The sequence below is a fragment of the Ascidiella aspersa genome, chromosome 1, assembly GCF_963924565.1.
Source record: "Ascidiella aspersa chromosome 1, kaAscAspe10.2, whole genome shotgun sequence".
NCBI classification, from domain to species: Eukaryota; Metazoa; Chordata; class Ascidiacea; order Phlebobranchia; family Ascidiidae; genus Ascidiella; species Ascidiella aspersa.
The window spans coordinates 15,061,287-15,075,561 of record NC_139447.1 but is presented as its reverse complement, the minus strand read 5'-3'; the positions used below and the strand labels follow the sequence as shown (position 1 = coordinate 15,075,561).

The 14,275-nt window shown below is 36.7% G+C and overlaps 1 protein-coding gene across 1 annotated transcript; it reads right to left on the bottom strand.

Annotated features, from left to right (window-relative positions):
- Positions 1 to 183: 183 nt before the first annotated feature.
- LOC146167983 (uncharacterized) lies at positions 184 to 13,541 on the bottom strand. Its single transcript, XM_083388881.1, has 17 exons — positions 13,351 to 13,541; positions 11,925 to 12,024; positions 11,272 to 11,370; positions 10,760 to 10,897; positions 10,305 to 10,550; positions 10,014 to 10,200; positions 9,725 to 9,874; positions 9,262 to 9,511; positions 8,956 to 9,087; positions 8,560 to 8,798; positions 8,077 to 8,287; positions 6,334 to 6,404; positions 5,863 to 6,027; positions 4,421 to 4,545; positions 3,818 to 3,957; positions 3,268 to 3,422; positions 184 to 3,152 (listed from the first exon to the last, which is right to left on the bottom strand). The coding sequence occupies exons 1-17, from the start codon at positions 13,425 to 13,427 to the stop codon at positions 1,444 to 1,446; spliced, it is 4,194 nt and encodes a 1,397-aa protein (XP_083245007.1). The 5' UTR covers positions 13,428 to 13,541; the 3' UTR covers positions 184 to 1,443.
- Positions 13,542 to 14,275: the final 734 nt, after the last annotated feature.

Here is a 14,275-nt window from a genome sequence, read left to right as displayed (position 1 = left end):
ATATATTTTAATATTACAACTACTGCAAGGACAGCAGTCGAATACTGAACATGTAAAACTGTCTAAAATTAAGACAGCAATATTAAGTTACAATACCACATTCTAATTAAAATTAGCCTAATTTACACTCGGCTTATTATGACAATTAACCGAAACTCTCACGTTCCAATTTAAGGGCTTAAATAGTAGACTGTTTTATTGTACAAAAGCAAATTAACAATGCAATAACAAAAACAGAACTGTTGAACCGCATAGCTTTTCGTTCCAGTGATTTGAAAAATGTTCTTTTAAGTTGAGATTCTTTTTATTAAATGAACGTTTTCATGAGGGCGTACAGTTGACGACAGCCGCATGAACGACATTGTGACAACACAAAGCGGAACAAACACAAAAAAATGACAAAAGTGTAAAGACGCGCTTGAACAATGGCCACAGTCGGCGTCGCTAAGCAATCGACAAAATACTGCCAAAACAAACACGCGTATCTTACAATGACCGCGATAGTTCTATACTGCTGGTGTTATTATGTGCAAATAAAACGAACCTTACACTATAGACTCCGTACCTTAGGTTAAAAATATTAGTTTTGCCAAGTCTTGTTATGATGAGAGTGCTCTAAACAATGAGCACGTATCGTTTATATTGCACCGCGCACGAATACACCAAACATTCACAGCGAAAAACGCAGAGCATGTTGTCTCAACAAGTTAACGTGTCAGTAACACATTTAAATCACTTCATTTGAATAATAATAATTTAACGGAATTTTAAACAGAATACCATCTGAAACATATACAGCTGTAACAATATCAAAAACAGAATACCATCTGAAACATATACAGCTGTAACAATATCAATAACTTCGGCATTACTAAACAAATTTCATACCGACAGTAACCCAGCAAATGAGTAACAAAATTTATCAGAAATGTATATTAGAGCACCCTCCAACCCTGTTAATGTCAGGCCAAAGAAACGGTGCGGTGGAACTTTATTATTTATATTCTAATATTGGAATGCAAAACGGAATGTAGGACGCAGTTCAATGGTCACAGATTCAATTGCTGAAGAATTTTTAAATCTTTATCTCGTCACAGTGAAATTAATTTGACGTCAACACGGTTTGCTACGCGCGGGAATGTAGCACCGGACTAGCCAATCCCAGCTTTCATACAAAATATTTGTTACGGAACCGGATGCAATACGTTCAACCGACATGCAAATCAAAAGTTTACAACATCATAATGGTGTCACAACGTAACGGGCATGTAAAATTCATAAACAAGGGCGTACGATTCGATTGAACTTCAAATGCCTTAGTCAAGGAGATGTTAAGCAAAAATAATAAAACTTAACACAATCGTTTAACAACAATACAGCTGATAAAACATAGTTTGTATTTTTAGACAGACAACACCTTGAATGCGATACAAAAAAGATATATTAAACCCAAGACAAGCCAGCTACAGGTGCGCAGGAGGTCGCCAGTTCATGATTAGCGTCGAAATGCCGTGGAGCTATTAATGGCTTTTGGGGCAAACTTCTCCCGTCGTACGAGCGACATCCAGTGACCAAAGAAATGCGATTGTTCATTGCGCTCGATGGTGCCTGGTTGGAATTATGGTGGTTAGGTTGCGCGGCTTGCTGCTTGACGTAGTATGGCTCGTTATGGGAGTAGGCATCGACATAGTCGTAAGTCATGTTGCTGTATGATTGCGGCCGAAAAGCTTCGCGATTTGTATCAAGATGGGGCCGACCAGTGCAAGGGACGTCGCGAGAAATTCTTGCCGCGTTGGAAGGAGGTTTATAAATTCGCCTCGACGAGGTTCTCGGAAGTGGAACGGGCCTTGTTCCGCATTCGGAGTCTTGGCGACTGAGGGGGTCGCCGGCCGAGAATGAACGGTAATGTTTTCGCGGAGCAGGTATCGGATAATACACAGAACGCGACTCGCTGTAGCGGGGGTGCCCGTTTACCGAAGGGCACGGGGAAGTACCATGATGGGATCCCATCGAACTTAACGTCCGGTTAAACGAGGAGTGCTTGGAATCTGGAATTTGCCTCTCGTAGGAATCAGCGCTTTTTGATCGGCAGTGAGGTGCTTTGAGCGCTTGGTCGCAATCAGACAACGGTACCGTGTACTTGTTAGTTCGCTGGTGGGTCAGTCCGTCGAAGTAGTCCTGCCTCTGCCTGCCAGACGGATCAAACGTGTCCAGTCGTGGCGAAAATATCTGAGCGTGGCTATTCGGGGAATATCCTGTCGATTGTCTGTCTGACACTGCTTCGCCATATTCAACTGGTGACAATGTACTATGGCTTCTTGTTGAAGCTGTTGTTGATGTCAAAGAACCAACTTGATCCGATCGTGATGTTCTGAATTTATTCGATTCAACAAAATCGTTGCTGTTACCGTCAGAACGGAAATGGTCTGAAGGGTTGTCTGCTTCGCCCTCGGTACCGTCGTACATTTTCCCGACCAGAGCCACAAACGAACCGTAATGTCGATTCCGCTGCAGGTGCGGGTCCTGAGGAATGGAGTAATACTCAACACTCACACTGGTGGACGTGCGACTTTCCGAAAAGCGAACGTGCGACTGCGAGGTGACTGGAAGACTTGGCAGGTCGCGGGGTTCCTTGCCAAAGTTGTTATTATTATTCGAGGCAACAGGTATTATGGGCGGTACACGATAGTGCTTTACTGCGCCGCGACTGGCCGACACAATGCCCAGCAGTTCAGCGGCTGACTTTTTCCTGGTAAGCGATCGCCTCGCGTCGTGCGCTGCCGGCTTGGGCGGTGACGTGCAGTTAGCGGCGGTAAGCTGATCCAGTTGGTTCTTGCCTTCTATGGATTTGCTTACGTCACGAACGCCATTTCGTGCAGCCGGGTCGTGAGCGCCAACGTCAGCAACAGACGGGCAAGTGGCGCTATTGCGATCCGAATAGCTGTTGCAGCCGTTACGCCGCGCTGCTGAGACAAGGCTCGTGGGTTTGCGTCGTGACGGGTCGTTAGATACGGCCACGAATATTGTTTCCCCTTTAACCATTTGGTTAGAGTCCACATGCCGAACTGAGACAGTGGTGGAAGTGGCAGGTGTCGAAGCAGCCGCTTCTTCGCCTAAAGGACTTCTGCTTTGTCGCTTTGTCGATTTCTTTTCTGAAATAGAGATTGCAACACTTTCGATTTCTGAATGCAAGAAGCATATCAAAGAACTTGACGAAACGTTGGGTGGTATGTAGCAACTTTTGTAAAAGATAACGTGCAATCTTACCAGTGTTAAGTGCCTTGTAGCTAAGCGGGTCGAAGTCCAGGCCAACATCACCCATGATGACGGGAAAGTCGGGATTGAGCTCGCCGAAGGGACTGGTGCTATCGCGCTTCGGCTTGCCACATGTCGAACTTTTCGCCTTGTCGATGTTGTGGTTCCTAATAATAGTGGCGTTTACATCTCTGGCCGAACTCGAGGCGGACATTTTTGCCCCGAATTGTTGCAAATTTTAAGAACGTTTTAGAGATGGAGAAAGGCCCTATGGTACATGCATAATTGCATATAATCGTTGAAAAAATTCTACGCCGGAGATTCGTGACTGGTGTTAATTACGGAGTCGTTTCCGCTGTACACCATGATAATACTTAAGGAGTAGCGCAACCATGGTAGGACAATAAACGTACACATCATTTCACAAAACTTGATTGAGCTTAGCCTTATTATTAAATATTTGATTATTATTCAATTCTAAGTATCTCGTATGGGCAGTTTTCAAGGGAGATTATATACTACACAATGTAAAAAGGGCTAAAAAATAAAGTAAACATCTCACTCTTTTATTGTTTTGCGGGCGTCATTTCCGGTCGGCTCACGGTCGTCATAAACGCCTCCTAGTGGCCGACATTTCGTGGAACCACTAGACCGACCAGGACAATGGGGAACCTGAGGCTCCGGTTTGCCCCGCTCGTAGTCCTAATAGATAAATAAAACGATATTTTTAACAAATTTTAAACACTTAACACTAAATCGCTTGTCAGAAACTTGTTTAACAAAGTGTCATAAAAACATTAATTCGGTTGTCAGTGAAAGATACACTAACATACGTGTACAAACATTGTAATCTAGCCCTTCTGAAAGTAAAAAAGCGTTATCTTTCGCACAAACTGACAAACAATACGGCTTCGTACCATTTTTATAATAATGCGTACGCCATAGTTGTTACCAAATAAGGGTTAGGCAAAAGCCGCCGATATTGCAGCAGTGCTAAACTGCTAAGTGTTAAATGCTTCGGGATTAGTTATTTAGGGTGTGTAAAGTCGAAAGGATATTCGTGAGAGCATGCACGTTATATCCTATGATCAGAAATCCATTAGGTCACGGGGTGAGTAACCACCAGCAGCATGATCAAATTGTATTCATACTGTTACTTGCATACATTTGTAGCGTTTTGAGGAAGCAGTGATGCTCGTGAAAAGTTAAGCGTCCTGCGAGTGGAAGATGTTTGACCCAACTTGTTTTGCGACACAAGGGAATCTTCGCTTTGACACCGGCGAAGAGAGGCTGCAAGTATAAACTCGCGCTGTTACAGTGATAAACACAAAAAATCCGATAAAATAAAAAGTAGAACATGGAAAGGTGGTACATCCAAAACTGCACAAATGCCACTTGGATTAGGATTTATATACATCGCAATGCGTGTCTCAAAACGAAACAGTATTTTGTTCAAATTTTAGTTATGGTCAACCAACGCAGACAAAGAGAATGGATAAGCACAGTAACAACTTAATAAAGTGTTATTTAACTTTATCAAAACCGGAATTATTACTTTAAATTGGCCGCAATTGAGCAAACAAACTTTTTTTCTTGTCAAAAAAATATTTGTTAAAGGTTTGTAATCTCTTTTGCCTGACGATATAAATTGTAATTTACTACATAATTTGAAAGGTCGTTCAGAACAGTTCTACGCAAGTGGTGTGCCGCGAAGGCTTTTTAACTTCATTTGATTTAAAAGGTCAACTATTTTTATACACTTGAAACCCATGAAATATCACTGTAAAATTATATTGGCGTTTATGTCCTTATTACTGTAAATTCGCCTCAGTTCGCATGGTGTTATAAATCTTGGCTGGTGTTTCGAAAAAAATTTAAGCAAAAAGAACAAAATACTAATGTCACATTTAATTTTCGAAATGCGATTTAGAGGTTGCCAATTGCATCTGTTCCGCTATAAAAAGAAAAAGGAAAGTATTTTTAATTATTATACAAGAACAACATCCTGCAAATACTTTTGTTGTGTGCGGTTTGATTTTATGCATAGTGTTAGTTCATCGTGAAGTCATTCAGGTTGGGAAACACTAAGCACGCCAGAACAATGAATAAAGCCTAAAGCTGAAACGACCTAAATAGCTGGCAAAGCAGGAGTTATTCAAATTAGGTAAGGTTACACGGACCGGCTTTATTTAGGAAAATTGCATCATCGATTTACAATAAATATTTTCTGTAGCGCTAAAATAAGCCTTTCTACTGGGTGATCCAAGATAATAAATGTTCGGAAAGTCAAGCAGACTTACACTTACAAGGCGGTACAATACAAACGTTACGAAAATCGATATTCGCCAGTAGATTAGGGATTTTGGGACTTAATGGTCGTTAGTTTTTCGCCAAGCTTGAATAAATCATTGGGACGGCGGCCATCATAGTGTATCTATAAGTACAACTAAAATGAAAAACAACAAGTAATACAGGTGACGAACAAACTATTAGTATATATGTCATACCAACAACTCGTGTTCTGGATAAATAACGGACCTTAATTCAAGACCAACGGAAAACGACAAACCCAAATAAAACGTTAGAATCAGAAGGTCGCAATATTACCTTGTCTTTGCACAGTATTGGTAGCAGATTTTTTTAACAGGCTGCCCAGTTTAACTTTCCAGCCTGAACCATTGCTTGGTGGCTGCTTGCTGGTGTTGAGTGTCGCTTCACACTTTGCTGGTACAGAAGAGCTCAGCGGAATGGCATCAACAAGGTGGCTTTGTGCTGAAGTACAAGGTCGCATTATCAGTGCGCTGAGATTTTAAGCGGGAGAAAGTCAAATAAATTAAACATTTTTGACAAATTTGCATTTTTACCTAAACTGTGGGTAATGATTTAAATAAAACCTATATTGCAGATGAAAAGTCGGTTTTGTTATTCATAACCCTATATCATAGATTAACATTAATAGGAAAATGTAAAAAAAATGTTGAGTCAAAAGGAACGGTAAACAAATCTTATAAAAATATCCATTCTTTGTATTTAAAAATATCCATTCTTTGTATTTTCTTTAAAATTGTAATAAACTACCTGGATTTTGTGCGCTGGTAGAATGTGAAACAGAGGTAGTAGAAGAATGTCCCCTTTTGTGCAACCATCTTCTGAACAAAGAAATTCTCATAAGACAAAACACAACTTAATAATCAAATTTGCAGACAGGAAATTAGGTTTATGTATCAGCATGATGATACAAAGATATAATTAAAACTGGATTGAATGATGTAATGACTTAGCTTAACACTTGGATTCGAAATATATCTGTCACAAGATAATCAATTAATGTATGCAATGAAATCAACTTACTGTAATGGGGTGCCAGAATCTCTTTTTTCCAGTGTAATGCAAACAAATCTCATAGGCAAAATTTTGTGGTCAGTCATAGAAATTACTTTATAGGTTAGTAAGAAAATAGCTCATGCTTAGGCTCTCAGTTCATCGAATTAACTAAAACTAATCCAAATTTTTTGTTTTTGCACAGAAGGTGAAAAGTAACATTACAATGGCTTTAGAAAATCTGATCAGTCAGTATACAAAAAAAAAACAACAGCAACAACAACAACAACAACCAAGAGAGATCGGTTGCATGCACATTCATGCATTTAAACAAATACCTATCATAAAAAAGCAACAAAAGTGAACAAGGATTTCATGCAAAAAATAAAACATTCATAGAGTGTAACATAATAGAAAAGGAATGACGTTAGGCGTGAGAGATGATTGTCATCACAGCATCATGCAAATCAGGATCAATTTGGTGTCTGGCTAATCACTTGCCCTGACAACCAAAATCAATTTCTATCAGTGGTAGAACAAACTCAAAGAAATGCTATATAAGCTTGTAATTAATCAGTAACCTGACACTTAAAGGCCTTCTTTAAATATGAATTAAAAAAACTACTAGATTATTAAAACATTAATCAATTAGTTGTTAATTAAGTGCAAGAGATTGGGAGACATCTACAACTGGGAAGATTTTCTGCGGGACTCTTTTTCAACACTTTCACTTTCAGGGGCTTCAGCCTCATTGGTGTTGATAGGGGTAAAGATGCGGCTTATAGTAATTTGCCGGTTTCGGCGCTTTTGAGTGAAGTCACCATACGAACGCCGCCTATACAAGTCACAAACAAGATACAGCACCATTACAATAAAGTAAACGAACCACCAAAATATATTTAAAAAAATATATGTTATAAGATGAAATACTAACCACCTTTAGCATTATGGGTGTACAAACGTACTACTAAATCTACATGTGCAGTTTATTATAAGTGTTTGAGATTTTAGGATAAAAAAGTGTTCGTCATACACCTAAGAACTGCACAGTGCAATGATTTTACCAAAATGTTAACTTAACAAGTTAAGTGAACTGAAAACTAATATGCAAAAATCACTAGTTATATTTACTCTACAAATGTTTTGGTTAATGAGTTGGTGTAAGAAATTACAAAAACATAGTTTATTTACTGAGAAAGTTAATGTTTCTCAAACCATTTAGTGTAACAAACCTATCAGTAAGATTCTACCAGATTTAAAGTAAGTACTAGATGACTTGAGTGCTATTGTATATATTTTCATTGTACTGCAAAACTATAATAAATATAAATATAAGTAAAAAAATAAAAACAAAATTTGGTATATGATAAATGCTTTTGATAACAAAAACAAAAATAAAAAGTGCAGCATAAATATTGTGACAAGTGGTATACATTCCACAACATTTACTGAAAAGGGTGCATACATACACAAACACATATTTGCAATGAGCCCACTAACCTTCTGTCATTTGATGACTTTGACCCCGGCATAGGATTGCGCATTGACACTTCCATACTGCTGTTTTCTGCATGGAATGATGAACTGTAACTGTCAGATGACGATGGCGTTGTGTAAGTCCTAGTTCTTGACCTGGCCTGTGCTTCCTCCAGGCTAATTAGTTTTGTAGTTGAATACATCATTAAAGAACGAGGCCTGGGTGGTTTGTGTTCTAAACAAAACAAAAAACAGTTATTTGCACACATAAAAAATGTACAAGTAATTTTTTTTCAAATTTTAATTGTAAGAAACGTTATTAGGAATCATTATTCTGTCTCATATAGAATTAAAACATAATATTATTTGTGCATCAACTGAAGCATTCACAAGAAATAACATTTTAACAAATGAAGATAGCAGCAGTGAAGCATACATTGTACTAAATGTGGAACACAACTATAGTAAGACAAATGAATTAGCTGCTGGAAATACTTGACGCATTACCAGCATCATATTGCTTAGTCTGCAGCTGATCACTGAACAGCATGTCGCCATTAACAATCATGAATTCCAGTACAACAGATTGAACCCTTGCTTCTGTGAAAGCAGCCAGTCCAGCTTCTATTTCACGAGATCGAAGTAGGTTTGGTGCCCAAACAATTGCTAGGTTTCTACAATGCATGGAGGTGTGTGCATCCTGATTGGCCATGTAGCGCAGGTGTGTAATTAAGTGCTTAAGAGTTCTAAACACAAATATAACAAGAAACAAATTATGCCTTTTAACATGACTCATGGTAAGCAAGAGCATATATGTTAACATAGAATCAAAGAAAATCACATTTCACCTATATTTGATGATGCAAATGAAAGTAATTATTTTAGGAAAGCATTTCCACCCACCTGTAATGAGGAGGTGGCAGTTGCTGAATTGCATCATGAACTTTTAACAGTCGCTCTTCAGCTTCAAAATCAGTAACAGCACTTGCAAACCGATTATAAAGTTGATAGGTTAGAAGTGGATTGGGCATCTCTCTGCAAATTTATTATTATTTTACATGAATATAAATGGTTCATAATGATAGAAAATCAATAAATTACAAAACTCAACCAAAACACAGTTGAAATGCAGTAACATACTAAAAGCACTAAGTTAACTCTATTCTGTATTAGTTGTTATTAAACAACCTTTACTATAAAAACGTTTACCTGAAAAACAGTTTGCATAGCCCTGCAATGCTGTGTGGATCACAGACCATACTCCGCTCTTTTGACATTCCTGGTACATGCCCTGTTTTAGGTAAACCTTCCACAACTCTCTCTAGGTCTGGTTGATGGTCGGAATCAAATTCATAGCGCAGGAATCGAATATGAGAGGCAACACCAGATATCCTGTATATGCCATCAACAACGCCATGCTGCTCAACAAAACGTGTGCAGTCCAACACAACAGAAGGTACTAAAATTGTAAAACAATATTTTTTTTAATTAACCAAATATACAAGAAAAACACAGTTTAATTTTTCTGATTCACATTGAACTCTCTGTATACCCAGGACCACAGTACTTTAACTACCACTCTGCCAGCAATGTAAAAAGTATAATAACCCATTTAGGAAATAATTGAATTAGACAATGTTTGTTTAAATCTCCAAAATTCTGCAAGGCCTACCTTCTTCACCAGTTCTGTGAAGAAGTTCTCCCAGGTCACATCCAAATACTCTTTCTTTTAAAATTCCTTTTTGTTTTAATTGGGCCTTGGATGGGCGACTAGCGAGAAATGACCTCAAAAAATCCATGATCTTACCATGTTTTTTACCAACTGTAATAAAAAAAAATAAAGTAATATATTATTTTAATTACTGCAACAGATAGCAAATTAAGAAAAGTAAATGTTGATAATTAATGATGTATGCGGGTTGCCGACGATGTTCAGAATAGTTTGCAAGGTGCTCATTTACTTGGACCAGGTGATGTAGTCCCATGGTACGATGGTGGAGAAAAGGGCCTCTCATGGGTCGCTATAACGTCAGTTGCACTGTTGATCCTACGAACACACTGAGCAGGAAAAGCACCAACTCTGAGGCCCTGCTTTCCACGCCACCAACCTGTTGCACCCATTTCAATGATGGAAACCATATCACCAACCTGAATATATTTTTATTATATGTTTTAAAAATAACTTAATAATAACGGGTAATTTTGGTAGTTTTGTCAAATATTTTAGTAGTACAGTATTTAGTACAACTTACATCCAAACTGAGCTCATCTTCATTACAAGCATTGTAACGTTTTACAACTCTCGCTGCTGCCACAGCTGGAATGTTGATGTCAGCAACATCGCCAAGAGCATGTGGGGCCAGGTTCCGTCCATGATTGTCTGTTTCCAACCAGTGCAGAACAGGCCCACATGATATCTGACCTCCAGAGTTACTGTCATCAACTTCAGTGATGTCTGACAACCTGGTTGTGTACAAGCGAAGGGTTTCCTGGATTTCCTGGCGGTATAAGCATTGGAAAATAAGGCACAAATCAGGGATATTCTGAAAGCAACTGATTCAGTAATATTGTGCTCAACTAAGACATTCATGCCATATAACACTGATTTTAATGTAATATTAAATATATAACTGCAAAGAACTATTTACAGTTATGCTTCCTACTTAGGATTTACTTTTTAAGTGTCATTAAAAACAACTTTTTATACTTCTAATGGCTGAGAACGAAGAGATTCTTCTTGCAATTGTTGTAGCTTTGAAAACTTTCTATCATATATACACTCATGCAATAAGGTATCAAGTTTCTCAAAGTGCAATAAATTTCTTCTGACAATCCACGATTTTCCCTGCAATTCAAAAAATAAATTTATGTAAAAAACACTTTTACTTTAAATTGTGATCAAGATTAATTACTGTTTCATTACTGTAATTATTTAAATCAATAAGTTAAATACATTGTGGACAAAATATCTTTTTTTTTCTGTTGAGTTGTAAAGTAGATAACTTCAGGATATTTTTAATTTTGCAAAATGAATCTTACATTTACAAGTTACAAACCTTTCTAAAACAAATGAGTGCAAAAAATATATCAGCAACTAACAAAAATCATTTCAGAAATATATGTATACCATAAAGATAAATATATCTGTTTTGAAATATAAAATTAATTATAGACTAATTAAATACCACTGTCAAGATTACAACTGAATACAGATATTACCTTGCATTGAACGCGTACACAAAAGGCAGGTTTAAACCCTTCAAAGACAAATGATCCATTGATATGTAATCCATCGCCAGATTCTTCTACTAAGGATAGCTTGTGAAAAAAAAAAAAAATACAATATAAATAAATACCCAAATAAATAAATTTGTAACGAAAAAGTATAACAAAACACTTTTCTCCAAGAATAATATAAGGTTCGGCCACACAGTTTTCTGAAAAAAAAAAAAATGTTAGAGCCTTTTTAAAGATCTGAAATTGGGTTGCTTAATGTTTTTTAATATAATCCGAAACAAAACAGTATAAATGCCATGGTCAGCACAATTAGAAAAAATTAACTGCACTTACTTAACAAATAACTTATAGTTGCACATAAAATAAATTCAAACACTGTTCACAGACTTTTGGAGTCACACAGGGTTTGTTCTTTAAATACTTAATAAACAAATTTAAAGACTTTTAAAGATTTAAACTTTGTGGCAACCATGAACATCTTGTATATATATATAAGAAGATTCAGCAAATCAAAAATAGGGTCTGTTTACAATACTAGCAGTAATAAAAACAAAATGTTTAGGTATAATATTTTTCATAAAATGTGAGAGTACATTTGCAGAAACTTTGAACTAAAAACTAAAAATGGTATGTACCTTAATATGCCCATAATCTACATTCTCATAATGAAAATGTGCACAATCTTCAATGCGTGGGAATTTGATATCAGCAGTTGAACCATCTACAGATAGTTGCCTAAACAAAATAAGTATAATAATGTTAAATAAATAATGCACACAGAAGACAGAAGTATTAGTTCTCAATTAAGGTAGACTTCTTATTTTATTCCATTATTTATATATAAAATTTTGAGAAAAAGCATCTCTGTATGATCCGATACAGTCAATTACAAAAAATGATAAAATGAAAACTTGCAAAGGGTATGTGCATTAGTATTGTTGCAAACAACAGATAATATAACACATTTTGGTTTTGTATCAGCAGAGATCCCAACTAAGTATGTGCCAAAATATGGTATGGCAGAATGCTGGCGACTATGTTAGCCGAAAAATGAGCTAGAAAACCGAAGAACTAAGTGCAAAAAAATTATGAAATTTTTTTTGATCCATTTTACAAAAAAATAAAACTTGTGATGGTTTCTACACATATATTTTTGAAATGCTGAATATGTAGAAACATTACCCACAATTGGCAGGAATTTAATTTTGTTGTGCCATTCTGAAAAAAAATTGGAATTGCGAAGCATGTTGTAAAATTTCGTTCCTAGAATTGTTGTGTATTCCTATATTGAATTAAAAAAACAATTACAATGGCTGCCATTCCTGTTAAATAGACAGGTATGACATTTGCATGGGAAAATCCAGGTTGTACTATGAAACTATATTTTGTGATGTTTTAATTACGTGTTTTAATCAAGCGCAAAAAAACTTCACTGTTCATGTGCCTTTTGTCCTTGTTTTACTGGACTATGTTATATATATTATTCAGCCCTGGGCATTATGCATATGGCATGTTGTACTTGAGACTGGAGTGTGCTACTCTAACCTCTGCAAACAATTTCTACTATTTGTACTAAATTGAATTATATATATTGTTATGCCAAGCAATACATATTAAAAATTTCTCCCAATTTAACCAAAGAATTGTTTTCTCCCTTTTCAATCTGGTTTTGAGCTACCTGTTTGCACCGGAGTTTGCCCAAAACAGCTTATCTAATGTAGCAGTGTTAGAGTAAGAAAAGCAGACATGTGCCCCCTAGGCTCCAGGTTATACTGCCCCTTATGGATTTGTTTATGTCACAAAATGTACTTGTTAAAACCCTTGTTTATCGCCTAGACATGGACAGGTTAAAGGCAAACACATCATTTAAGTTTAGTGGCGCAACCAAAAAAATTAGACAAAAAATGCTTGTCACCCGAAGGCTGGTTCTGTCAGTCTGCCATTGGCTATCTTCTGCAAATAATATTGTATATTCTCAGCTGCAAATATACTTTAATAGAAGATTTCAGAATTAATTTTAAACAATGATAATCACAGTAGTGCAAATAGAATACAGAATACCTTGGACTAATGGTTATAGAGCTTTTTACTTTGGGTATTCTTGAATGAGCAGAAGCAGATCCATAGTCAGCACTCATAATGTAAAAACATTGTAAGGAATCTATATTTATACTTGGTTACGTTGCCGTCAGTCTTACGCATCTGTAGGTAATGCAAAAATTGCTACCAAAATTATTCTCACGGAGCCATGAATCTTTTTTTTGTACGAATTTTCCTGGCCCACACAGTATATATTTGTTTGTATGATATTAAATTGAGTTAAACTCTTAAATTATGTATTTTTTATACCATATGAAATTTTACAAAGTGAGATTCGCTTCCACATAATGGACAACATCTTGGAACCCAGTAAAAACAATGTTTTGTGTAGAGTTTTGTTATTAATAAGAATTGACTACCCTATAGTAATTAAACAGAGCTGGTCTAGAATCCTACCACAGCATTGAAACAATTATTAAACAACACAGTGTTTGGATAACACAAGTACTATTATATTTATTTATTTTAAAATATTGCTTAACCTACCCATAACCATATGCTAACCCGTACCCTAACATTTTGTTGTGTTAATTAAATTTCTATAGCTGTTCACTAGTCTGGAAAGTATGGCAGATCTTGCGGGTGCACGGCGGAAAATATCAAACATTTTTTGGGGGGCAGTTCAGATTTTTTTGGGAGTGCAACTTTGGAAAGGTTGCAAAAACTACCGGGTGCACTTGCCATACTTTCCACAGTAAGCTGTTCACAGAGCAGCTGAATTCACGAAAGACAAGTCAAGAACCCTAGCCAAAAAAAATGGTTTTAACCCAGCATCGTAAATACAATAATAATCATTAGGTAATATATTTAATAAGTGACAACTAGGGTTCCTCTCCGGGAATGTTTCGACGGGAAATTCCCGGGATTTCCCGCAAAATAACAATCC